We start from the raw sequence: 26,298 nt of genomic DNA, 5'->3' as shown, positions 1-26,298 counted from the left end.
TAAGAGACTTGAATTAACAAACATCTGTTCACGACACACAGTTTTGACACACAGGATTTGCCGTTACCTGACAGTGTCGTTATGGCTACCGCTGAAGGTCAGTAAAAATCATCAAATACACAGCGTCCTTAAAAGCGTCATGGAATCAATTCAGTAATTCACAAGCTTGGAGGAAGATGTGTGAAAACACTTTAATAATACAAACAGGTTAGTGCCACATAAACACAGATAACCATAGAAGGCCTATGCAGGTGTGCATTAAATGTGCATATAAAATGACAAAAAAAAACCCACTGGTAACACCTTGAATCTTTTCTTCTTATTAAGACATAAAAACATTTTGGAGCATAACATCCTGCAAATTAGAACAACATACTTTCACTGCATTCAGCACACATAATAGTTATACTCTTATCTGTTATATCGCAATTAAATGCAATTACTGTCTATCATGAGCAGATGTCTTACAAACTGTGCTTGGATCATGGAATCGATTAACCATTACTACAAATATATTCCAATAACTATGATAATGTTTAAGACTTTTGTGAGTAAATGAGTATGTAGTTTGTGTTGGTTTTAATAGATATATATGGTTAAATCATCTTTTTATTTGGTGAATTTTTCCTATTAAAGGCTGTCCTTAAACAAGGACTTTAATAGATGGAAACCAGTTTATTTCATGATATTGTCATGTTTAACAAGGCAGGCTATAGCACATTTTGTTCATAGGCAACCTTGTGGATAACATTTATGACTAATTAAAAGGCACACTTTTCCACTGACCACCAGGTGTCTCTCTTATGCATGAATGGACATTATCACTTGACAGTGTTGTCAAATTATCATTGTAAACATGACACTTTTCTCAAATATGTAAGTTTAGACAACAGTTTTGGATTTTTACAAACATTTTGGCACAAAAAGCACAAAAAAGTTATGCTTCTACATTCCCAGATGTTTGAATTAATCTTTAAGCATTACAGATATATTTTCAAAAGGGAGTTGGTAGGCTGCAGTGTCTTCAGCAAATGATTCTCTACTGCTAAAGCTCATATACATTTTCATTAGTGAAACTCCTCTACACTTTGGTTAATTCAGTAGTAAGTTGGAAACATCTGGCAAACATCAGGCACAATACAGGGCTTTTGGGTTTAAGAAATAAGAACAACCCAAAAGAAAGTAATTATTCTTGAAATAAAAGGACTCACACAATAAATCACACTGGGAGTTTTGTGGGAAAATCAAGTTTGCACAAGCACAATGAGACTCCAGTTCCCACTCAAACTCCACATCAGATCTTACTGCATACTAGGAGAAGGAAACCCAGCCAAGCTTAACAATACTTCTCCAAGTGGCAAAGAAAAAAAATGTCACAAGTGTAAATAACAAAGCATTATCTGTGAAAAATTGTTACTAGTAGGTTTTTATATATCAAAACAAAGTAAGCTGAAGGGGGAGAGGGTTTTGAGAGAGGCCAGCTTCAGATACTGACAAAAGGCAGGACTGAGAGGGTGGGGAAAGGAATGTGAGGAGCTGGTGCGGTGTGGATGGAGGAAAAAGTCTCTCTCTTGTGTCTCAGTGGCGTCTTCTGCGTCACAGCATTGAATTACACCCACAGATGGACAAAACATCTGAATAGCCGAGCCCAAACTCTGCTATTTGAGGTCATCCATCCAAAGAAACATATATGCAAGAAATGAAAATGAATGTTTAATAATGAATATGTATTGAACATATAAAATACAAAGTTTAAGTGCATAATAACGGTGATGATAATGATAAGAAAAAAAGGCTGACATGAACGCGCGACATCATCCTAGTTTTCCCTCAAAAATGTTGAACACATACTGTAGTTCTGTAAACTTGGCACTGCTCATTTTGATTTGATGAAGCAATAAAAAGACTTAAGAAGCAGCTAAATCACAGGACAACATCGAGGTGAGAATACCCGCCTTCGCATGGCGTTCCAAACAGTTTTAACTCAAGTTCAGCAAGACATTGTTTTGGAAGAAAAACCCAAGAGCGATTGCCAAGGCAGAGGAAGTCCCGCTAATTGTTATTCACAGTTGGCTTGACGGCAGTGGTGAAAGCTGGCTTTAAATTTGGCACAAATGTGAGGAAACCACACACACACACAATTATACTACAATAGAATACTCACCTGGCTTTTCCACAGAGATATAAAGTAATGTTACAACTACAACGCCTTTTTTGAGTAGTGCATCACAATCTTCACTTAAAACTTTGAGTAATTATCACTACTGCTATTTCTAACAAGTCTTACACTGATAAAACAGGCTTGAGTGGTTAAATTACAGTACATTATTTGATAAACTGCAGTCACTAATTACTCAAATTTATAATCTACAACAGCTCAGTAATGTATTCTGATTACATCCTTTATACGTCATTCCTTTTGCCAGATTGCAGGAATGATACCAATTAAAGAAAAACGCAGATTTCTTTTTTTCTGTGACACATTTAATGAACAATTTGAGCTGTTGTCAGGTCTGTGATCAGAATATATCATTTTGAAGCTAACGTAACAGATTACATTTCATTTTTACTTAAAACACAGGTGTTCCCAACACAGACACTATAATATAGCTGTATATTGCACAACAAATTTTCAGAAACATTTGAAGATAATGACAAAATCGAAGAATTTATAGCATCTCGCTTTTCTTCTTTTTTCTTTTTTTTTTGACAATGGAATAATGGAGAACCTCAATGAGGAAGCTGTTGAAAATACCATCCGAATAAACTCTCTTACTCAATCCTTCTCTGCTTTAACTTCCTCTTTGGCCTCTTCTTTCTTCTCGTCGACGGCAGCTTCAGTTTTTTCCACATTTTCCTCGGGCTCAGGGTTGGACTTTGGCTTCTCTTCCACCTTCTTGGGTTCAGGAAGAAGGATGACTTTCCCAATATTTTGGCGTTCGTGCATGCGTCTCATGGCATCAGCCACCTGTGAAAAGATAGGAGCACAATGGATGTGTACAGAAGGTGTTTTTCTGACAAAAACAGATACTGTTAGATCCCTGTTATGTCCAATTCTAAAAACTCTAAATCACTCTCCAAACCCTGTAAAAAAAAAAAAAAAACTCTTTGGCTGCTGTAAAGCTGCTTAGAGGGGAACAACAGAAAATGTGTTATTTTAGTGGTGAGGTCAAAGGTGTTGTACTGAACACAAACAGTTGCTTATTTACACATTCAACAAACACAGAGCAGCATTAGCATTCATTTTGGAGTTGTGTTTGTGTCCACTTGACTAATGTCAGTGTAATATTTTGCCTCATATAAGTTCTATTTTTGGTCTTCATTCACTCCTGAGGGAAATATCTGGCTCTTCCACTAATAAATGTTCACCAGCTGGTCACTAACTTTGTCTTTCTGCCATATAGTAATGAGTAGGTAGTGTACAGTAAAGTCTTGTTTATACTTGCTCATGGCTAAATACAGTGCCTTGAAACTTGTTGCTGAAGAAGAATGTATGTACTTGGCTATTACAACTACAAAGGCGATATAAGAGGAGATGATTTGCCTGTTTTACATGCAGACAGATGTCTCGACTGGGAATATAGTTGTATTGTGATGCCAATGCGTGCTATCAGTGAGGAAATGCATTTCAGCTATTTCCGCATGCAAGAAGGGTCTATCTGCAGTCTACAGACATACACAACACATTCACTTTACTACAAGACACCCTCCCAATGTTGTCACCATAAGGGCATGCTACACAGATAGACCTACTTGCTCACAGCACGCACCTGGTAACAAAATCCAGAGGTGCACGACAGCTTGTAACTGTGACTCAAAACACATTTTTGGGCACACCTTCGTGCCAGGGAAACTGCATCAAGCATTAAACTAGCTTTAGTTTATCAGAGCTTTTTAGCTTAAAACTGCTGCCTGCTGCAGCTGAAATCAAGGTTAGTGAGGGTAAAATGAAGCAGGTAAGATGTGGACTGTAAAATCAAAACAATCAGCTGAAAGTTGCTAAAACAATGTCAAGCTGAGAGGAACAGGGGAATTTGCTTGTAATTCTCTATAGGTTTGTTACTTTAGGGGACCCCTTTAACATTAAACATCATCATTTGGAACAATAAGAGCCTTTTTTTATTGTTGTATTTAACATGTTGGTGTGGATAACTATTTTTGGTTTAGTGTGTACTGATGTAACTTGTGCTTTAATGATTTTTATTGTTTAATTTTATGTTATATTTTTGTCTGTCTTGCTTTTCATCTTCCTAAGATCATGTTAAAAACACATATTTTAATTTAAACATGCTATCATTATAATTTGCATAGAATATATTTGTTAGAATATAAAACATCTATAAATAAACTCAATCCAAATCAGCAGCGTATTCAGGTCATAATAGCAAGATATAAAAGATCATCTTAGTTAGGCCTGTTTTTCAGTAACTATATGCGCATGCACAAATTACCTATCAGCCAACATTCGGAGGAAGATTAATGAAACAATGGGTATCTATGCCCCATGTCACCTGCACTTCCTTTTATTTCCTGCCTCAGCCATTATCTGTTTCCTGCTCGCAGACATACAACCAGGGTGTCTTCAGTCCAACTCATATCTATCCTTGAAGCCAGCCAGAGAAACTCAATACACAGATACCCAAAGTAGTGGATGCCACGGCAACAATGTAGACTGTCACCTAGCAACAGCCCTTAAGTACTATCTGATCTGATGTAGGGACCAAGTTTTTTTCACCTACCACAGCACATGAGTAATGGAAAGGAGGAAAACACCAGTTTTTTTTTTAGGTTGTGACGCAGAAGAAGCCTCGGTGGATCTCCTGTCTTTACACCCACAGCAGATACAGACTCATCTTTTTGTGTAGCTCAAAAAAGCCATTATGTCTTTGTTTTTGTATTAAAACCAAAAAGAAATAGTTTGACATTCACATGTACAGATATGAATACATCTTTTTAAATCTAATTCACAGCAGAAAAAGAAACTAAATGCAAGCTGTGTGTGTGTGTGTGGCAAATCACCAAGATATCCACTATAATTTTCTTTATTTTCCTCTTTAAAGACATTTCTTTACAGTTTGGCCTTCAATTGACGAGAACAGTAAAAATCAAAACTGTGCTATCATTTTATATCACATTTTAAATCTAAAACATGTTCAAACTAACCTCCTCAAAGTGGTAGCATGAGTCGATGCGGGGCTTGATCTTTCCCTGACTGTAGAGCTCCAGCAGCGTGAACATAGTCCTGCTGATGAGCTGCTCATCAGAGATGTAACCCAGGTGGAAGCCACAGACGGCCTTGTTAGACTGCATCAGTTTCAGGGTTGTGAGAGACAGCTGGTTGTACCAGGTCTTTGCCATGGCCAACAAGTTCTTCTTCTGGCCTGTCACACAATTGGCTGCACCTGGAGTGACGAACAGTAGAGCAGACGATGATGAAAATATCAAAGGTTAAATTAAGCTACGTCTGTGAAGAGATCATCATCTTCATTTTGCAACTAACACAAACATTAATACAAGTAATGCAATTAATACAAATATGTAATAAAGTTCAAAATACAATAAATACTAAATTCCATTACCAGACATACAAACTAAAGTAATTCAATTTAATGATAAAGTCAATGAGTGCTTGAGATATTTGGTATGACTTACCAAATACTATCAGTGTTCCCAGAGGTTTCAACAGACTGAATCCTTTTTGAGTGTCTGAGCCACCAAGTGGGTCGAGGACTATGTCCACTCCTGCAGAGACAGAAGAATATTTTGTCTCCATATCAGCTTAATATTTAAGAAAAAAATCTTGTTAATATAGAATATAACAATATAAAATCCCCTGGCCAGTGAAGAAAGCCAAGAAAGAAAGAATATTTTATGCAGCACAGCACAATATGATGTCTTTTGTCACCTTTTGGGCTGATTTTGCGGATTTCCTCCACGTAGTCTTTGGTGCGGTAGTCAATGGGGTGAGTTACTCCACCTTGGGCAATGGTCTCATGTTTAGAGGCGGATGCTGTGCCAAAAACGGTCACATCCTGCACAGTCTGGCACAGCTGGGTAACAGCAATACCCACACCACCTACAGATGTGCAGACAGCAGCACAAACAGGAATAAGAACCGCAGGTGTTTCACTTGCTACAGCATAGCTTTTCACGCTCTGTGTAATATCTCTCCCTGTAAAACATCTACTTGTTAAAACTGAAATACTGTTGCAGCACTTTGTTCTGATAGATTTAATCATTAAATAAGCTACTAGCTGTGCCAAACACGCAACTACAGCTTGCTTATGGCTGTTTCATTGAGCACCTATAATAATATAACGGATAGCATCTAGGAAGGAAAGAATTTACAATTTACTTGAAGTCAACAGAGACAAATTGAATACAATCTTATGTTATCTTATTATTTCCATTTTAAATAATGTGCCTGCAGGGTAAAAAAAATGATTAGAAGCTGGTTGATTGAGAGAGTCTTTTGTAGAAACCTGACACACAAAACCTTCAGTAAAGGAGTTGGATTTATAAATGCAAGGGTATTAACAATCAATGTTTGACAAGAGTTCAACCTGAATACCAACTCAACTAAATCAGCCCACTGTATTTCACTAGGAGACAACATTTTGAACCATTTTGATCCATAAATAAAGATTGAAATGACTCCCAGTTGTGATTATTATTATTATTATTATAGTGATTGTATTAGCATGCTAACGTCTGTCAATTAGCACTTAACAGCTGAAACTAATGGGAACCTCATTAGATTTGCAGGTATTTGGCCATAAATTAAAATCCTGGTAAAATAACCTGATGGCCTTTGAGGAAGACTCGGGGGATCAACAGTGTCATAAGGATTCATCAACCAGGTGTCATGGCAGTCCATCCATAATTTGTTGAGGTATTTCTGTCTGGAGCAAAATGGTGGACTGACATTGCCCTCCATAGAGCCATTAGCCACTAGCACGGCTAAAAATGATGCCATAACAAACATGGCTGGTGATTTGATTTTAGGGTGGTTGGAACCTCAGAGCAAAGAAACAGCTAAAATAGCAAACAGTGCTTTCAGGTTTTTATCGTCTTGTGTTGTTGTCCAGAGAAAGGATATTTTCAAAATGACGGCTGCCTGGATGTGCAGGCTCACCAGTAATCCTTCCTGCCCTCTTCTTCACCCTGACCTCATCTGGCTGATTCATTGAGGTCAGCTGAAAGCCGCCCACTCAACACTGAATATACAAGAACTGCATTTTCTCTTGACTGGAAGAGGTTTTGCTGTGTGTCTGAAAGTTTTTGTTAACATCTCTTCCTCATGTGAGGAGCATCTGATGGTGTGACAATAAGGGTAATGTCGAATCAGGAAATCCTTGAGAATTTTAGCATAAATAAGAATCTAGGGAGCCACCTTGTTTCTGAATGGGGGTGAAATGTCAAATTGGCTAATGGGAGTGATATCTAATTAAAATATAGCATGTGTGCTAATAGAGCACAAACAAAATAAAAATCACAAATCAAATTAATATTTACTACTTTTTAGCCATGCTGGTGGGATGGTTTGTCAGTCCACTATTTTGGTCCAGACTGAAATATTCCAACAAGTGTTAGATGGATTGCAATGAGATTTACAGACATTAACTCTCCCCAGAGGATGCATCCCAAAGATCGGTGATCCCTTGACTTTTCCTCTAATGCTACCAGATTTTTTATGGAGGGTTAGGGTTAGCAAGGTTAGCACTTAGCACACATCATATTTGCTTGGATTTTGATATAAGAATACAAAGAAAAGGAATTTTGGCATATAAGGTTAAACACGTGCACAATATGATCTAAAAGGGTTAAAAAGTTATTTTTCATTGCATCTCAACTTTAAATCACCTAATCTACCTCCACCAATAGGTCAAAATTAAACTTTTTTTACTTTGAAAACAAACGCCATCCCATCAATGCTAATTAGCAAATGTTAGCATCCTAAAATACTAAACTAAGATAATGAGCATAGTAAACATTATACCTGTTAAACAAGTAAGCATTGCATTGTGACAATATTGATATTAGCATTTAGCTCAAAGCATAAGTAAAGCCTCACAGAGCTGCAGACCAGAGTCTTGTTACACATGGAGAGTTAATTCTTGCCTAAACATGACCACATATATCAAACTAGAGAGAGTATGATGCATCATATTCATGGTATAGTATGTACTATTGTATTTTATATTTAAGACCAAGCAGGTTGTCCCAACAGACATTTTAGGCTGTTAAAAACTGTGATTGTCTGTGTCCAACACAATTGAATGAGTCCTCTAACACATTTCCAAACTGCATATTCAGAGGAACCTTTAAGACGATTTATCAATTTATGTTCTTTATCTTACAGGCTCAATCATTTTGAAGAGAAAATGTGAGACTATGTTGCTTGTCTTCTTGCACAGAATAATATCTGGACGTTGGTTATTTGAACACCTGGACAAACAGTCCTCTACAATAAACTGGAAATATTTGTATTTCATGGTGTTGGAGCACCTTTTTGAAATGTCAAGTGTTGCCAAAGCAACCATGCCTGATATTGATCATGTTTGCCATTTTATGAATAAGCTGTTAAGAGACCATGTCTGTGTTTTACATACACACCACATACACACACTCAGCATATCCTAACCTCTGACCAATGGTCTCTCGGTTGATAATTTTTCAGCACAGAAATGCGCGTGCATTCAGAGAACTGATTAGTGAACCGACTCTTCACAGGTTACCCAGGAGACTGGGGGAGCTGTTTGTCGGGTTTGTTGTCCTTCACAGTGAAATCATGGGGGAGACTGCCTGTCCAACCATACAATTTGCTGGAAACCACTAATCTAATTTGAAGAGATGAAATCATGATAAAAATCCAAATTTGTATTCATTTCTCAAAAGAATTTGAACCCTAAACCACAGTAGGGCTATGACTAACAATTATTTACGATATCGATTAATGTGTTGATATTTTTTCTGGGAAATTAGAGTTTTTAAAGGGGACATATTATCAGGGGTACACATAAGTTTTATGGTCTGGTTCTCATGGGAGCACCTGGAGATGTTGCTTGGTATTCGTCCTTTATAGTTATCATACAATCTGTCGCCATCATTACTCTCCTGATTGCTCTCCTCTCTATCTTCCTCTCCATCAGTCATGGTAGATGATGATGTTGACCTACTTCTTTCTCCCTGGTTGAGACTGAGAGCCTCGCTGTTTACATCAAATGTCTCTATTGTCATTTTAGACAAGTGGATATGCAGCAGGGATGAAATGTGAGAGTAATGACAGGTGGGATCTGTACTTGCTTTTTATTATATTCACATGTAGCACTGCTCAAGGGCAAGGGACAACAAAAAGAACTTTCTGAATGTTGGAGTAACTATCTGGCTTGTTTGTCTTAAAGAGGAGGCTGCCAAACGTTTTCCTGTCTGCTTTAAATGCATCCATTTTCCCACAGTGGAGTCTCTGTCAACAGACAAGCTGGCCTCATATTTCTGGGGGATGTAACTATGCGTTGTGTTGCCAAAACTGTGGAGATCTTGCATTTCTTGAGACCAAGTTCAAGGATCAAGAGTTAAAAACTGATCACTTAACTTGAGGAGATTCATATCTGTATGAATTAGACCTCACCTTGTCCCTGTCAGCATTTAAAACAGTCTCTTTCCTGTACTTGCCTTCAATGTCAAGCAGAAGTGTCAACTGTTCAATAGCTACAATGAGCTTATCTTTGCATTCAGAAATAGTCAAATCAGCTTGTTGAAACCTGAGGGAGGTGGACTGTAAAATATTTCCAGTGTCAAGCATGTTGGCTAAGAAATACTGAAAACACTCCATATTTTCAACAGTTTCTTGCCTCCATGCAAATCATCTAATATTGGGAAATTTTTGGGGAAGGCCACGTGACTCTCATATATCTCATATCTTCTTTAGTTGCTTTTTTCTTTTTCCACTTCCCTTTCTGTAAATAAAAGCTTAGCAACTTAACAATGGAGCGATTAAATGTCTCCCATTATGGAACCATGTGATCAGCTAACTTGATGCAGTTCTCTAAGGTTTGGGCGGTGCACAGAATATGCACAAGGGAGTTCTCGATCGCAATTATCTGACGCAATTTGGGTACGACCCCATTGTTAACTTCAATGTTGACTGCAGTTCCATCTGGGCACAAAGAGTCCAACTTCATCGTTTACTCATCTTCTAAAAAACATATCCTGACATTAACTCCAAGCCTCTTGAAAAGCACATCCTCATATGAACGTACATGGATGTGCATGTTTCACTTTGTGAAAGGCCAACAGAAAAATATTACAGTGTATAATACAGTGCTTGACGCTGTTTTCATTCTATTTGTCCTGCCACTTATCAAGACAGCAACTGGATTTCTGATCCTGGCTGTGCCTGTTATCAACAGTTTGCACTCTGTGCATGTGTTCTTTACTCTTTTCATGATTCTCAAATGTTGGATGACTGAAATCTTTTTTCCCCATATACAACATATTTTGCACCACATCTCTGTGTGGTTGTCATATGTTTGGAGCCAGACTACCTTCTGCAGCCACTTTTCTGTGAACACACATTTTTAATGTTCAGGTTCAGTCTGGCGTTTCTTTGTAGGTGGTGAAATAGCAAAGTAATTACTTAATATGGTTTGGTTTTTAAAACTTTAACTGTATTAACTGTACATCATATTCCAGTAGAGCTCAAGAACAAGCATATAGATGTGAAATGTGCACAATATGTCCACTTTAATTTGTTGGGTTTTGGCCTTAATTCCGGGAATTATGCATCTCATTATTAAATTGTCATATTTTAACTAACGCTGATCAACCTAAGATATTGCACTACACTATTTGTTTCCTCATCAGTGTGTAGGACACCACTGATTTAATTTATTTTGACTAAACTGGAGCTGCAGCAATTAGTGGATTAGTTGATCTGTCAATCAAAAATAAACTAAAAACGTCTGGTTCCAGCTTCTCTAGTGTGAGGATTTGCTGCTTTTCTTTGGTTTATATAATTGTAAACTGTATATCTTTGGGTTTTGGACCGCCCAAACAAAACAAGACATTTGATGACATCATCTAGGACACAGGGAAATGTGATTGATATATTTCAGTATGTTCAGACATTTTATCAACATAACAATGGATTAATTTAAACAGTAATTGTCCGATTAATTGATAATGAAAATAACTGTTAGTTGTGGCCCTTAAATAAACTGAATGAAAGCACTTAAGCAGTCAAAATCACATAAGGGATCAGTATGTACTGCATGTGTCTTACCTGCTGCCATGTGGATAAGAACGCTCTTGCCCGGCCTAACGCTGGCCATCTCAAACAGCATCATGTAGGCAGTCAAGTAGTTAACAGGAAGAGCAGCACCCTCCTCAAAGCTCATCTGCTCAGGCATCGGGAAGGTGCGGTCAGCGGACACGACAACCAATTCCTGCCACATGCCGCTCTTGCCCAAAGTGATGACACGATCCTCCACCTGAGGGAGGTAAAGATGGAGAGAGGAAGAGAGGGAAACATAGGTGTGTCAAATGTCTGAAATAAGTAGTTCACACTGGCAGAAGTATTTATTTCTGAATATTTGTCAGTGTTTTTTGACATCAGTTCAATATAGGAGATTTTAAGGGTTTACTTACCAAAATGATTACAAATGACAAAAAACATGATCTCATTCATTACTCCATTGTGTAAGGGTGGGGGCAGAAATCTCAAAAGACAGAAATCAGAAAACGAAGCTATCCCTGTGGCTAGATCCCACTGAGGGTAACTGAGAAACCATGTTGAACTTTGGGTGAACTGACATTTTAAACCTAAGAAAATACTGCAACATTATCACTTTCTACTCTATCTGCATATCAGCAGATTACGTAGCATAATTGCCATTCATTTGGAGTTGTATTTCTGATCACCTTTGAGCTCTGTTTTTAGTATCCACTAACTCCTGAGAAAAATATCTGGCACTCTAGCAGCTAATGTTATGGAAGAAACAGAGCAGGTAGACCCAAATGCAGGGACCATAAGAAAAGCAGGGCTGACGAAAAACAGGTCAAAAAGCGAAACTGAATGCTGAGCTGGGCTGAACAAACAGAACAGATATGAACAAAATAAAGGATCTAAAGAGGACTGAACTGGAAACCCAGGCTAAAATACAAAATGAACTAATGAAGGAATGGGGAACAGGCAGATTTGTTGGGGGAGACATCGGGAGCAGTGCAGAGCTGATGAGGCTGATACAGGGCAGGTGTGTAAATGGGCAAAGGTGACAAAATCAGTATTGAGGAAAAACGCGGTAACAACAAACCACAACACCAATAAGCAATCCTCTTCCCAATAAACTGACACATACAAAACCATAGCAGAACACATATGAAACGTAACCCAAAATACATAACACTTCAACCTCCCCCATCTGTAACAAACAAAATCAAAAACCCTCAAATACAGAGAGTCCAGAAACACAAAAAGTACAAAAACACAGAGTCAATGACAGCTTAATGCTCCACTATTGGGAGGTAGCATACAATGTGTTTCTTAGATCTTTTGTGCAGCCTAAAAAAAAAGGTCAGAGGAGCTTCTTTTGTTTTTTTTGTTAGTCATGGGCTAAATAGTGTCAGTAAAAACTGGTCCGTGTATAACTTATGAATTATGAAACTGCCCCCAATTTAAAAAAATTGACCGCATGACACCACAAATATAGCTTCTGCTTTCATTACCCTTAGATCCCTTGTTAATATTAAAATATTAATTATAGCCACTTTGAGGTTATGAAGGAAAAGAGTATAAAGCAGGTGTGCGGACATAAGAAAGAGCAACTGAATCTTTCATCAGCTCAATTTCTTGACTATCAAACACAGATGGGTTTTTTTCTCCACAGTGCATCCGGTGGCATCAAACGGCAAATTGAGGTCAAACTGGCAGGAAGTCATCTGGTGTACCTTTGATGTTAAATGACATATGGGCCAGACTTTACACTACAGCCCACATTCATCCTTGCAGAGCAACAGCAGGTCATTTCCTGGAAGCTATACCTTGTGATATTTGTACTAACTGAACTTAAATTCAAATTCAACTACATTATCATTATCTATATTATAGATTAAACAATATAGTATTCCCTTAATGAATCAATGTCTATTACTTGAAGCGCTGTTAACTCATCATTGGTGGTTGGTTATCTTTTCCTTGCTTATACAAACAGTTCTTTCAAGTAAGCTTAGGTCATCCTCCATGAAATCCTACTTTCTTAACATTGTGCTTTAATTTACCTAAGACAGAATCTTTTGTTAGGTCCTTTATTAGCCAATGTTTATAGATTTGATTTCCCTCCTTCTGCAATCCATTATCTTTAAATCTTGACCTCCCAATGCTCTTCTGGCCTTTTCCTCATGTACTTTGGACTTCAAACATATGGGAATTTATATACACTGTTTAAAACCCAAATATATTTCATTTACTGTCCTATATGAGACATATATCTACATATGAGAAATGCAACAAATCCTCATATTTGAGATGCCAGAACCAGCTACAATTTCTAAAATAATACTAACTGTATCAAAATAGTTGCGGATTAATTTTCTTTCTACTGACTAATTGTTTCAGCTCTAACTGAAATACAATTTCAAGGTTGCTTTGGTTGCTGGGTGTGAATTAATTGTTTGTACAGGCCGGTCTCTCATATGGACTTTCTACAGTATGAGACTAAATGTGTGACATGAGTTCAGAAACTTTATCCTGAGCCATGACTTGCACATAACCAGCTCAAAACATGTCAAACGTATTTAAACAGGATTTAACAAAACCTGCTGCATAAGTCTGAACATGTGACTCTTTAGGCACAGACAAGGGGGGCTTCTGGGAAATGCTGTTCCTGCTTTATGTGCTTTGTATGCTGCTTTTTTCCCAGAAAGACAGGCTGCTTTCAAAGTATCACTGGCATTGTGAAACCTGCCAAAAAAGTGAAGGGCACAAGGAATGCTACACTGTTTCCTGCTGTAACAGCTTCAGCAGCTCTGAGTCACACCCACTTCCTGCTGTGCACAAGCCTATGACAATAGACAGCTGACACACACACAAATATCTGGACACAAACACACACAAACACATAAAAAGCCTTGCACAGACAAACACTACCCCTAGCCCATTTTGCATTACTCTGCATTACAGTTTTGGTGACTTCCACCTAAGATGACTTGCTGTTTTTTTTTGTTTTTGTTTTTTTTTTTGGGGGGGGGGGGGGGAATCAATACAATGATACAATTTCTCAACACTTGGTTTCTCAACCTCCCCATCGGATGAACTCTAATAATGCATGATAGTCAAATTACAAAAGGCTGAGCTCAGTTCCTGGAAAACTGACATAAGCTAAAGTAACTGAAATGATGCTTGAAGTTTGTCTGTTTACTTGAATCAGTTGTTGGGAATCTCATGTGAGCAAGCAAAGGGTGACATACATAAAAAATACAAACATGGTGTGTGACGTTTCACTATTTGCTGCATCTTTTAAGCACAAGCAAACACAATGGAAGTGTTGTTTTTGCGAATGTGAATAAAAACACTGTAGACCACACAGTGTGCCCTGTACTAACCACAAAACAAAACACATTGCTGCACATCCTTTTATTACACATTAGGTTGATTTAAGAGCTTATTCGCAGAACAGATGGTGCATTTCTTTCAAAGAGGCCAGTTGAACCAGTTAAACAGAGCTGACTGCTCCCATCATTAAACGTGTCAATCAAGGTGCCAAACATATAATGATGGAATTGTCAATGCATTTTATACAGGGGTACCCTCTCTGCAAGCCATCCCACACAGTCTAATACAGCAGCCCACCCCTCTGTTTATGTCCTTATCTGATGAGGCCATGCTAATCCAGCCCAGCCTAACTCAGTCTAGCCCAATATAAACTTGAACGCATCACTCCCCCTAAAGAATTCTTGCTCTCGAAAAAATGGAGAGAGGGATGAGAGGAGGGTGAGATAGGAGTTTGGTAAATTGGGGAGGAAGAGGAGGGAAATTCCAAAGTGACACTGAGGGACTGGACTTCAAATAAAAAAGGAAAAGAATACAGAAAAGACAAATATGACAGAAAGGCTGATGTCTGACCCCTAAATTCAGGCCTGTTCATTCTTTCTGAGCACCTATCTGCCTGTCAGCACATCTTTTAATAACTAAGTCTGACAGATGAGTTAGATAAAAAGTTGCTCACATTATATATAGTTGTTTCTTCTCATGTTAGTGCCTAATATGGTTAAGTTCACACTAGATATATAGTTGCATATGGGAGTGAAAACTGGCAATAAACATCCAGGATGAAACAAGCACACAGCTGATTGATCTTCACTGAATATGAGCCAGGTGGTGCACCTCCCTGAATTTATCATCTCCCATGAAAAACAGAGGCAGAGATGGCAGGTCATGGATTAAATTTATTCGGACCTAAAAACAAAATGCCTCTTTGTTCCATGCAAAGGATGAAATATTTAGAGAGAAATAAGGGAAGTTCTGCCAGGAATCATGTGCTGATGAGATCAACCTAATGACAAAGCAGAAAATGTATGAGTGTGCCCTGGAATGCATTGATGTAAGCACACAGAGCACGAGTGACTCCAGCTAATAACTTTGTTTTTTGGAGACCAACAGTGAGAGCGTAAAAAAAAAATCAGCTGCTTTTATTCTTTGTGCCAACCGTACAAGCCTAAAAATCTCAGCCTACAAGGAAACACTAGTTGGCATTCACAGAAATGTGACTTTAAGCCACTTGCAATCAGTCATCTTTGACATGTGGTAAAAAATAAACACAATAGGTGGCGCCAGGACATCAGGCTAGGGGAGGCTGGAAAATGAAGTGGTTGACCATAAAGACAAATAAATCTGATAGACGGGAGCTGTGACACTGCTTACACTAAAGTTTGTTAATTAGTTAATAATTCATAAGTAATTAAGTATGATCCATTTGTACAATGGCAATAAAGGTACCACTTTCTGATAAGGCACCCTACATAGAGGGTTTATAAGCATTAATTATGGCTTAATTAATGCCTCATAAATCATTTATAAACAAGTAATAAGTATAATGTTTGGGTTGCCACGTTGTAAAAAATCCCTCTTTTCTATACCATCATATTTTGCTTTATCTAATTCTTTAGGAAGACAACTCCATCCCAAGACAAAAATCCATTTAACAGTTTATCAACATTTATAACTGCAGGCTTTAATTATTTTAATTAATGACATGAAATATAACTGCAGGCCTGATGACTTATCAGAGAGTGTGAAATCCTTTTAATCGCTTCACAACCAGGCAACCCAAAAAATATGCTTATTAAGTATTTGTAAAAGATTTATTAAGCATCAATCATTCTCATTAAGCCATTAATAATGCTCACGAACCCATCATAAAGGGTCTGTCAACAGAAAGTGGTACCAAAATGAATAATCAAAAAAAAAAAAGTTTTGTGAAGCTGTTTATAGGAACAAATCTGATGTTTTCTCACTCTTAATTATACTGTACTCATGCTGTAAACTGTCACAACACATGCCAGAATTTAACACAGCAGTGTTTACACCATCATGCCTTTCAAGAATAAAACATGAACCACTGAAAAAAAAAAGAATATCGAGTTATAAGGGACCAGTCTGATGGTTTAGAGGTGTGTGTGTGTGGTTGTGTGTGTGTGATGCCTGGTGTCATCTGCAGGTGATTTAATGAAAGTAAGCACAGTGAACAGTCATGCGTAATGACACGTGCTCTGGCACGACACTCCTCAAATCAGGAGGTGCAGATTTCTCAACATATCAGTCCTGCTGCCTTCAGAGGTTCAGGTGCAAGGATTTCATGAAGTGGAGGAGAAGCGTCTCATATAGTATAAAGCAGCTGAGAACAACAGTTACTGTAAGAATCACCCACATGCATTCAGATGTAAATGCATTTAAAAGGACAGGTTCACAAGCCTGTCTTCAAACAACAGATATGTGTCAAAATGAACATTGACACAAGTTTTTCTTTTGTTTCTTCTTCATTCCTCCTGTTCATACAGACCATTAGAAGATCCACTCATAATGCACAGACAATGTAAGTAACGGGGGACAAAATCCACAATCCTCCTTCCATGCAAAAATATAAGTAAAAGTTTATCTGAAGGTAATATGGCGCTTCAGCTGTTCAAATTGTAAAATCAAGTAGATATTTTCTTTTTAGTGACGAAGTCCCTCTTTTTGTTACTATACTTCCACTGCAGCTCAACAGAGAAACAGTGTCCGAGGAAAAACAAAGTGGGAATTTGATGCTAAATATGTCGCAGATATCCACTTGATATGACTAACTCAGGTGGTTGATGCCTCGTGTAAGCATCAGATAAGCCTTTAAATGCATTTATGCACTAAATTACTGTGTGGACACACTGTGGATCCTGGCCGCCATCACTTACACTGAAAGAACATTAGAAGAGGATGTTTGAGCAGGATGACTGATAACAGCAAGGAAAACCTCTGTCATTGCTCATTTGGGCACCATCTTTGGGTTTTAAAATAGACTGGGAAAACTGTGAACCATTCCTTTAACCACATTAAACATTAGTGAGAAATTTGGGCATCTCTCACACCAAAATAACAGATTTAAGCCACAAGCACTCACAACTGACAATACCAGCTGTGACCACCAGTCAATCTCAACTCAATCTGACCTCCAACAAAAACAGAAATGTCATAAAAACATTAACTAAAGGCTCTTGAATCCTGGCAGATACTGGAAGAAAGGGGTTAATGAATTAAGAGGAGCTGGCAGAGAGTGGACATTTTGAAAAACCCCACAGACACATAAATATTGTACATCTTTTCATCTGACTTCATAAACTAAAACTTAATGAAACTTGACCTCTGGAACGCACTTTTCTTGTAGAGGGTAAATGTAGTCTTGTGCCGGCGGGAAGAATGTAAAAACACTTTCAAGCACACACTGTAAATCAAACACACTGCAGCTATTCATAACACTACAATCTGCAGGACAGATAGCCTTTTTCTCTTTCTGCAGTGTTTTTCAAGCAATAGACTAAATCACATTGATTGATTTGATTTGCACCTAAAACATGGAGTGTTTTAGCTTTGTCATCCATCATATTAAACTAAATGCATGTAATATGGAGGTTTTAGTCTGTTTTGAAAGCTTTTCTTCACTCCGAGTCAAGAGAAGTAAGAGAACCACACGCTTGTTCATTTGAAAGAAACTCTATTAATACGTTTAAACGTATTAATAGAGTTTCCTTCATACGTTTAAACGTATTAATAGAGTTTCCTTCAAATGAACAAGCGTGTGGTTTTCTGTGAGAGTTTACAGGTTTTTTTCATAAGTCTACTGAGAAAGGCAAAACTATAATAAAAGAAATAATCTGGTGTTGTGTTTGGAAAAGTTTACGTCCTGTCTTGTCCAGAAACCAGAATCCATGTACCAATGAGGACCACTAGGATGCAGATTTTCCACTACCAAGGATAAAGCACAATTTCACAAAAAAAACTGAGCTGGTTTGATGCTGAAACTCCATCTTTATCATCTCAGGAACACATGATTGAGCACTTAACAAAGGGTATAGTGGCACATTTTGTGGGTGTGACTGAGCACTCAACAGGCCTGTATACTCACTTTTCTGTCCGTCACCTCCTCCCCGACTGCTTCAATGATCCCGGAGCACTCCATCCCCATCGTGACAGGCGGGGCAGGCAGCAGCTCGTACAGCCCCTGTCTGCACAGCAGCTCGGCGAAGTTGAGCCCGCACGCCTTGACGCGTACCAGCACCTCTCCTGCCTGCAGCTGAGGTTGGCTCAGTGCTTTCACCTGCAGCTTCACTTTGTCGTAGCCTCCGTAACCCGTCAGGACCAGAGCACGGCAGGGGAAGGTCTTCTCCTCGGCTGCGGGGCTGCTGCATGACTCCTGCGGCGCATCTGGAGCAGCTGGCGGGGGTTCATCAGCCTTCTTCTCCTGCTCAGGTGGTTGCTGCTGCTGAGTTGGAGCCTCTTCAGACATGACGACTACTTGTGATGTGCGCTTTGGAGGTTCTCAGTCCGGATCAAGTTGAGCTTGTTTGGGCGTTTAAAAAAAGAACCCCCACACACACACACGGGAGAAAAATGAAAAATCCTGTTCAATGCAGGTGTTTCTGGTTAAAATGATTCACAGTCATTAAAAAGTGTGTCCTCCTCCACTGGTGACAGACAATGAGGTAACAGTACTGCGTTGTTTCCTGTGTGTGCACTCCGCTCAACAAGTGACCAGTGACAAAACACACACATTTACAACGTGGATTCCGGTTTGCATTTTCATAATAAATTATTTTAAAGCTTTTACAGCCTCCAGAAATAATTCGATATTCTGTCAATATGCCATCAATTTCAGTATGGCAAAAGCTACACAGCTTACAATGAGGCAGAGCCAGGACTTTAGGATTAATAATAACAATGAGAACATTTAAAATACCTCTATGTAGCGTCTTCAATACATTCAATGCAGCTTAGTGAGTGTTGTATACAAGAATAAAGAACATAACAGACAATTCAAACAACAGTTAACATGTTAAAAGAGATTTGATTGAGTATGGTAGTAACATCATGAATTTTAAAATAAAATATCAGGAACAATAGAAAATACTAATGATAGCAAAAACACTTATCATTAGCATCGTTTGACATTCAGAGCCTTTATAGTCAAATAGAAGTATAATTAGAGTTGCAACTAATATTTTCATCATCGATTCATCTGAGCCCAAAACCTGAAGATTTTTAATTTACTGTCATGTGGCGAAGAAAAACAACAAATCCTCACATCTGAGAAGCTGAAACCAGAACGTTTTTGGCTTTTTAGCTTGAAAAATGACAGAAACGATCGCTTGATTATGAAAATAGTTGCCAATTAATCCTCTGTCCATTGACTAATCGACTAATCGTTGCAAGCAGTTCAACCAAATGCCTTTTTTTTTTCTTTTTCTTTTTTTTTTACAGGAACAAGACATGCTGTTAAAATGCAAACATATATATTGAGGACATTATCTCAGTAATGAATATCCACTCTTATAACACATGATCTTTTTTTAACTAAAAAAACAAAAACGGCTTTTATTTCATGTGTCTGATGTTAGGACTACCGGTGTTGTATCAGCTATTTGCGTCTAGCTTGATGAAGCTTAAAAAGTGACCCATCCGTTTTGTTGGCCAAAACCTCAGAGATGTGAGTCAGAGAGCTGAGGAGAGCTTCAAAGCCCGGAAACTGGAGCAGGACTGGGAGGCAGAAACAGGATTATTTCAAACTACTGTGGGAGTTAACTGATATAATTATGAAAATTATGATAAGTTATGATCTGAAGTTTTTGAAAATTAAAGAAAATCCTGATTTATATAAAGCCTTTACAGTCTGTAGGCTTGTATTTGAAACATATGGCACAGCTGGACGCCATACTGGAATGAAATGCTACAGTTAAGGAGGTAATTTTCCCTCACAATTACTAGCTTCTGTCGCCCAACATGTACCCACACACAGTATGTAAATTCTCACAGATTCTTTGTCATAATTTTCTTTCATCTTGCCACTGTGGTTGAGTCTGCCAGACAGGAAGTGAAGCAATGGTGAGAAAGATAAAGACATTTTTAAGAGGGCAGGAAATTCCTTTTTTTTCTTTTTTCTTTTTAAGTAGAAAAATAAAGACATATAAAAGGTCTGACGTTGCCGTGTTACACTTCTTTTCCTCACATTTAAGTTCAGAGGAAGTTGTCACTGAGATATGAGAAAAGGCTTCTGCAACTTACACACACACACACACACACACACACACACACACACACACACACACACACACACACACACACACACACACACACACACACACACACACACACACACACACACACACACACACACACACACACACACATAATAATCATTTTTTCCACCGATAGTCATCTTTACTGCTCTCAGGATGTTTTCGATTGTGTTATGTGACCGCAGGTTTTACATCCCATAACAGCTACTGTCAGTCACACGATTGTTTAAAGTTTTTAGCTGTCACCAACTATTAGCATATTTCACTTCTTACCTTTTTTGTTTTTTAAAGAAAACCCTTTATATAGCACTTTTGAAGCATCATGTAAACTACCATGACCTGATTCAAAAGGGACATTCTGCCCTAAATATGAAATTATGTCACTGTTGATTGCTGGAATTACACATTTGAAATGTGTTAAAGACCTCCTAAAGACATGTTTAAACTGATACAAAAATGCTCTGCTTTTAATATTAAGTTGTCTAAAATGTTCGATTACCTTGTTAAAATCCTTAAAGCCATTCTCAACTTAAAAACATTATTTTTCTTCTTGTTTCTTCAGTTGGACGTTTGAGCTTCACTGTGCAGAATGTTGTATGTGCAGACTTTGATGCTATCAGGCTGTTTTCACATTCATCTGTGGAAATGAGAAAGTCTTTTTGTGCTCTGTGAAAATCGGATTTTAACGGGCGGGCCGATTTGTGACACCACAACAAATTTGGAGGCTAATTGTGGTCCAGTATGCAATTTACAGAAGTGTGATGTGGAAACTTGACACTTCAAGTACATATACACTGGGAATGGACTTCACAGTGAAGACATCTTTTGTCCAACTGTTAAACTTTTCAAATGAACAAAATGAACTTGATTTTTCAATGAGGGAGAAGAAGCAGATGTGATTTTTAATTTACTTTTACTGAGTGTGTAGGAGAACCTGTGAAAAACATGAAAACCCCTCTCTGCAGCCAGTGTTTAGTTTGTCTGTTCTAGGCTACTGTAACATGGTGGTGCAACATGGCGGGCTCCGTGAAAGAAGACCCACTTCCTGTGTAGATATAGAGGGTTCATTCTAAGGTAACAAAAACACAACAATTCTTATTTTCAGGTGATTATACATGAATTAAAACATACGTATGAATTTTATATTTCATGTCTGCCAAGTCCCTTCAGCTAGATGCCACTAAATTTGACATACTTCACCTTTAGGTTTAAGATGTAGGCTACTGCATACTATGTGCTATGGACTAAATGGTCTCCAATTGAGTTAGATGTTTTATATTCTTAGAAGTTAGACTTTTTTGGATACATTTCTATTCAAAGATGCAGGCCTAAACTTTAAAATAGGTTGATTAGAGAGACAGTGAGTATGTAAATTCTTCACCAGTCAAACCAGCAAGGAAACCAAGAAAACTGATGACATGACAACATAATTAACTGTTTGCATTCCCATGATCTTATAATCATCTCACTAAAATGTTATACTGAAACTTCTGAATGCTTTACACATACTGCTGTAACGTTTAAATTCATCAGATGAATAAATGAATGGATGAATTATTTAAAAAAAGATTATTTGCTTGTTTTTGACCAGAAGATGGCGCTAAAACACTTGCGAAAAGTTACTGTGCAGCTCCAGTTATCTCATCTTGTTACAACTGATTTAATAATGAAACTCATACATACAAAGTGACTCATAGGCTACCAAACTATCATGAGTCATTGTTTTTAACGCAGGTTAATAAACCGCGCGCCCCTTATTAAAACAATCTAAAACTCTGTCCATTCATGTGTATAATTATGAAAGCTTGTGAAAAAAAAGGTATTGAGATTGTTATGTATTTATGATACTTGTTGCTTATTTTAACAGCACTCATCAGGAAAATCACTTAATTGAATCATTAATTATTCTATTTGTTTGCGTGTATTTGATAGGAATAACTATTGTACTGGGTGATAAAGCTCTAAAAAAAACTGGACCGTGTCTTATTATTTGTTTTCTGTTACTCTCTGCTTTTTGAATTAGGATCAATAACGTACAAATTTTGCTAAATGGGGTCCTCATTAATAAACTGGGACCCAGCTTTATGGTAAATAAAGTAGCTTATTCTCACACATGCTGCTGAATGGAACAATATAATTCAGACTCCTGACATTGATCCTGTGACTTGTAGATAAAAAGTCAGGGGATGGGATGGAAACGCACGGTTGCTCCGCCAAGCCGGCCTCAAAAGATGGGAAGTACAGTGGCTTTGCCTTCAAAGTAGTAGTCGTTGTAATAGTTGTAGAAAACCACTATTACTTCTACCACTGGATATAATAATACAGCTAATAACATGAACGTGTTTCATTGTTTTAACCCAAATCTAAGGTGGTCAGAAGTCTTAAAATAAGGGCCAAAGCTCAGTCTCTGTCTCACTCACTGACACTTGTATACTGACTGAAACGTTAGCCCCGGCTGTGTGAGGTTATAGTTTTATCATTATAAGAGTCATTAAGTCCAACCTGACGCCCTGATTTTTGGTCAGTTTTGGTGCAGCAGCTACTGTTCACCATTAGAAAGCGTTAGATAAATAAATATGGGTTTATTGTGAAACATCTAACAGGAAAGCACTTTTTAGTGACGCTGTCTTGACAGGTGGAGTCAGTGTCCCTTACTTCACCGGTGGAGCAGAGGAGCGCAGCATTGCGCAGAGCATGTAGTCAAAACTACACCAGACTGTGGAAGTTTTTAGTCCGAAGAGTGTTCTTCTTCAGGAGAAACATTTACAACAGTTAAGAGTTGTTCTTTGACACTCAACTTGTTGGGAGCTAAATGACAAGGAGACAGCAACACAGAACCACTCAGTGATACGCCGGGCACGATGGAGAGCAAAGGATTACTTCGCTGTAAGATTGTGGTTGTCGGCGACACGCAGTGTGGCAAGACGGCTCTCCTCCACGTTTTTGCCAAAGACTCGTACCCAGAGGTAAGGCAGGATTTCATAAAGATAAACGCATGAGTGATGACTGCAATACATGTGCGTAAAACCCCTAAACCATATAGCAACATAGTCTCCATCTAGTCTGACATTTCCAATAAAACTTCAAAACCTGCGTGAATAACCTACATTCTGGAAAGTGACGACTGATGACTTTATTTGTTTACATTTATTTATTTTAATGTGGATTTGTCCTTTTCTTACCACGAACTGACGCACTTTAAATTGGAGCAAAATGACACCCAGAGGTGATTTCTTTAGATAGGTTTGTCTCTCTTTTTTATACAATGTTGCTGGAACTCTGTTTTCTATAAAATCAAAGCAACAAACAAACAAAAAACAAAAAAAGGGAAAAACCCCATCGGGCTTCAGATCCGTGCTCATATCTTGTGTTTCTGCTACAGCTCATTAAACGCTGGTAGTCTGTGCGCTTTTGCGCAGCGCGCGTCTGCAGCCGTCGGTCGGTGAACTGGAGCAATCTGGTCATTAAATACAAACACATCACAGCAACTACCAGTGTGCCCAAATTCCTCTGAGCAACACATTGAATGACCACCTGTGCATGTGCCTGTGTAGGTTGTGTGCTGTAGAGAGACACGTTGTAGTGTGGCGTCCCAATACTCTGGTTGTCTAATCAGCAATCAGGTTAAAACAATTTAGGCACCAGAGTTTGTCTCTTAAAGATATTAACTACTGGGAAAGACACTTTTTGTGACTGACTGCGTAAAATAACAACATATTAATCTCACTATGTAGGAACATGCATGGTTAAATTAACTGTAAACAATTTGGAAATGATCAATTCAGATTTTGAACTGATAAATACAATATTATCTAAATTTCATCCAATCTTACCCGTGTGTAAATTCTGATGTCAATACATGTACAATACACTAGCAACTACAAGGAATAAATTTACATATCTTACACTGAGCAGATGCAAAACATATTGTATTTTGTCCCAAAGAAGAAATAAAAAAGATGTCTTGGACTTGAGGGTTTAAAAAAAAAAGTTCAATCTAAACTCTCGAACTGTTGAGGATAATCAAATCAAAGCTTGTTGAACTAAATGAGTTTGAAAATAGGTCAAAGCTTAAAACTGGCCTAATCTACTTCCCATACAAACAATCTTGTGCCTCATGTTCATCACTATTTTTTTTCTACCCTAAAGTATCTTGATATACCTTCAAACAAAAATGACAATGTACATTACACACCTCTCAGCTTCAGTCTAATTTTAGCGACATGTCTCATTTCAGAATTATGTTCCCACGGTGTTTGAGAATTACACAGCCAGCTTTGAGATCGACAAACAGCGGATCGAGCTCAACATGTGGGACACTTCAGGTAAGACGCTCTTGGATTTGGTTTGAACATCACCCATCCCTGGCAGGATTACAGTAGCATGCCAATGCGATGAGAGGTGTACCGCATCATCAAGCCATGAAGAAGTTAACAGGCTCTCCAGATTGGCAGACAGCTGACTCCTCGGAGCATTCAACAACATCCAGGCTGTGGGCCAAAAACATTAGCAGCCACAGCTAGAGTGTGTCACGTTAATCTGTTGGGAGTTCTGAGACATATATAAAAAAATACTTCAAACTAATTTGAGTCTGTTTTACATGTAGGCACAGCAATGGCAGACACAGAATTAGTCAGTATTTATGTAACTCCACTCCTGTCATCGCCTTTAGACTTAATTTGACACTTGTAGTTGGTTTTAAACAGACGCTTCAGAGTTACAGCAGCTCTGTGAGAGGATAAACAACTTGTCATTCAACACTTATCTGTTCCACATAAAAGCAACACTTACGAATGCTGAGAATTGGCTGCATACATGATTCAATTGCTCTTGTGAATTGGCATCATGAACAAATACATGCGACAGTGTTATAAAAGTTGATTTTGTTATTTTGAGATAAAAAAATGTTGACTGCAGAGTTGTTTGTCCACTCCCAAGTACAAATATAGCTTTGGGCATGCTGTTCTAAACCATAAAGTTAACTCTAATATGTGCGGATGTCGCAATGTTGACTTTTACACTCAAAAAGTCAGTGTTTTTCAGTGCAGGGTATTGAGTGAAAAAGCTGACTTTGTAGAGTCAGATTCTTTCAGGCTCCACATGCAAACTAAGTTTCTTCCTATTTTAGCCTTTAGGCCCTTTTGCATTTCATTCCCACTTACGTAACAACACCCTAAAACTTGTTCTCACAACGCAGAGTTAATGCAAAGCGTCCCATTTACCTCCACCCAGGCAGACAGACAGACCAGCTAGACTAGCTGGAGATTAAGAGCCACAGCTGCTGAGGCGGGTGTTGCCTGATGGTTCGCAGTGGGTGAGGCCCATAACACCCTCTGACACTGCTGGTTGTCCCACACACACACCTTTCTTTCACCGAGCTGTGTGGTTGATACCAATTGCACCCATGCAACACTTAAACAGTAATTTACTGCATTGCACACACCAAAAACATTAAATTCATCTCTTTGTGTGAAGTAT

At 38.2% G+C, this 26,298-nt stretch overlaps 2 protein-coding genes across 3 annotated transcripts in view; one reads left to right on the top strand and one right to left on the bottom strand.

The window, feature by feature from the left end:
- Positions 1-177: 177 nt before the first annotated feature.
- LOC134003645 (synaptic vesicle membrane protein VAT-1 homolog) lies at positions 178-19,232 on the bottom strand. Of its 2 annotated transcripts, none has more exons than XM_062442900.1 (7): positions 18,654-19,232; positions 11,285-11,492; positions 5,906-6,076; positions 5,653-5,742; positions 5,164-5,402; positions 2,777-2,968; positions 178-1,658 (listed from the first exon to the last, which is right to left on the bottom strand). In XM_062442900.1, exons 1-6 carry the CDS (start codon positions 19,032-19,034, stop codon positions 2,777-2,779), a joined length of 1,281 nt encoding a protein of 426 aa, XP_062298884.1. In that variant the 5' UTR covers positions 19,035-19,232; the 3' UTR covers positions 178-1,658. The 2 variants fall into 2 exon arrangements, with proteins under 2 accessions (XP_062298884.1, XP_062298885.1); XM_062442901.1 differs by having other exon boundaries at positions 178-1,655.
- Positions 19,233-23,681: 4,449 nt separating this feature from the next.
- The window catches only part of LOC134003263 (rho-related GTP-binding protein RhoN-like), a 28,003-nt gene continuing 25,386 nt past the window's right edge, over positions 23,682-26,298 (top strand). Inside the window, exons 1-2 of the mRNA XM_062442403.1 lie at positions 23,682-23,786; positions 25,058-25,145. Of these exons, the coding sequence (XP_062298387.1) occupies positions 23,682-23,786; positions 25,058-25,145 (193 nt within the window). The remainder of the gene's footprint in view (positions 23,787-25,057; positions 25,146-26,298) is intronic.

The sequence above is a fragment of the Scomber scombrus genome, chromosome 21 (genome assembly GCF_963691925.1).
Source record: "Scomber scombrus chromosome 21, fScoSco1.1, whole genome shotgun sequence".
NCBI classification, from domain to species: Eukaryota; Metazoa; Chordata; class Actinopteri; order Scombriformes; family Scombridae; genus Scomber; species Scomber scombrus.
The sequence above is the reverse complement of the archived record's forward strand: the minus strand, read 5'-3'. Positions and strand labels throughout refer to the sequence as shown.

Excerpts from the sequence above, each read along its gene's own strand:
- LOC134003645 (XM_062442900.1), bottom strand. The coding sequence starts at position 19,034 with ATGTCTGAAGAGGCTCCAACTCAGCAGCAGCAACCACCTGAGCAGGAG. Across the intron at positions 11,493-18,653 it reads AGGAGGTGACGGACAGAAAA|GTGGAGGATCGTGTCATCAC; the intron begins GTGAGTATACAG and ends TACCTCCCTCAG. Across the intron at positions 5,743-5,905 it reads CCGCAAAATCAGCCCAAAAG|GAGTGGACATAGTCCTCGAC; the intron begins GTGACAAAAGAC and ends CTGTCTCTGCAG.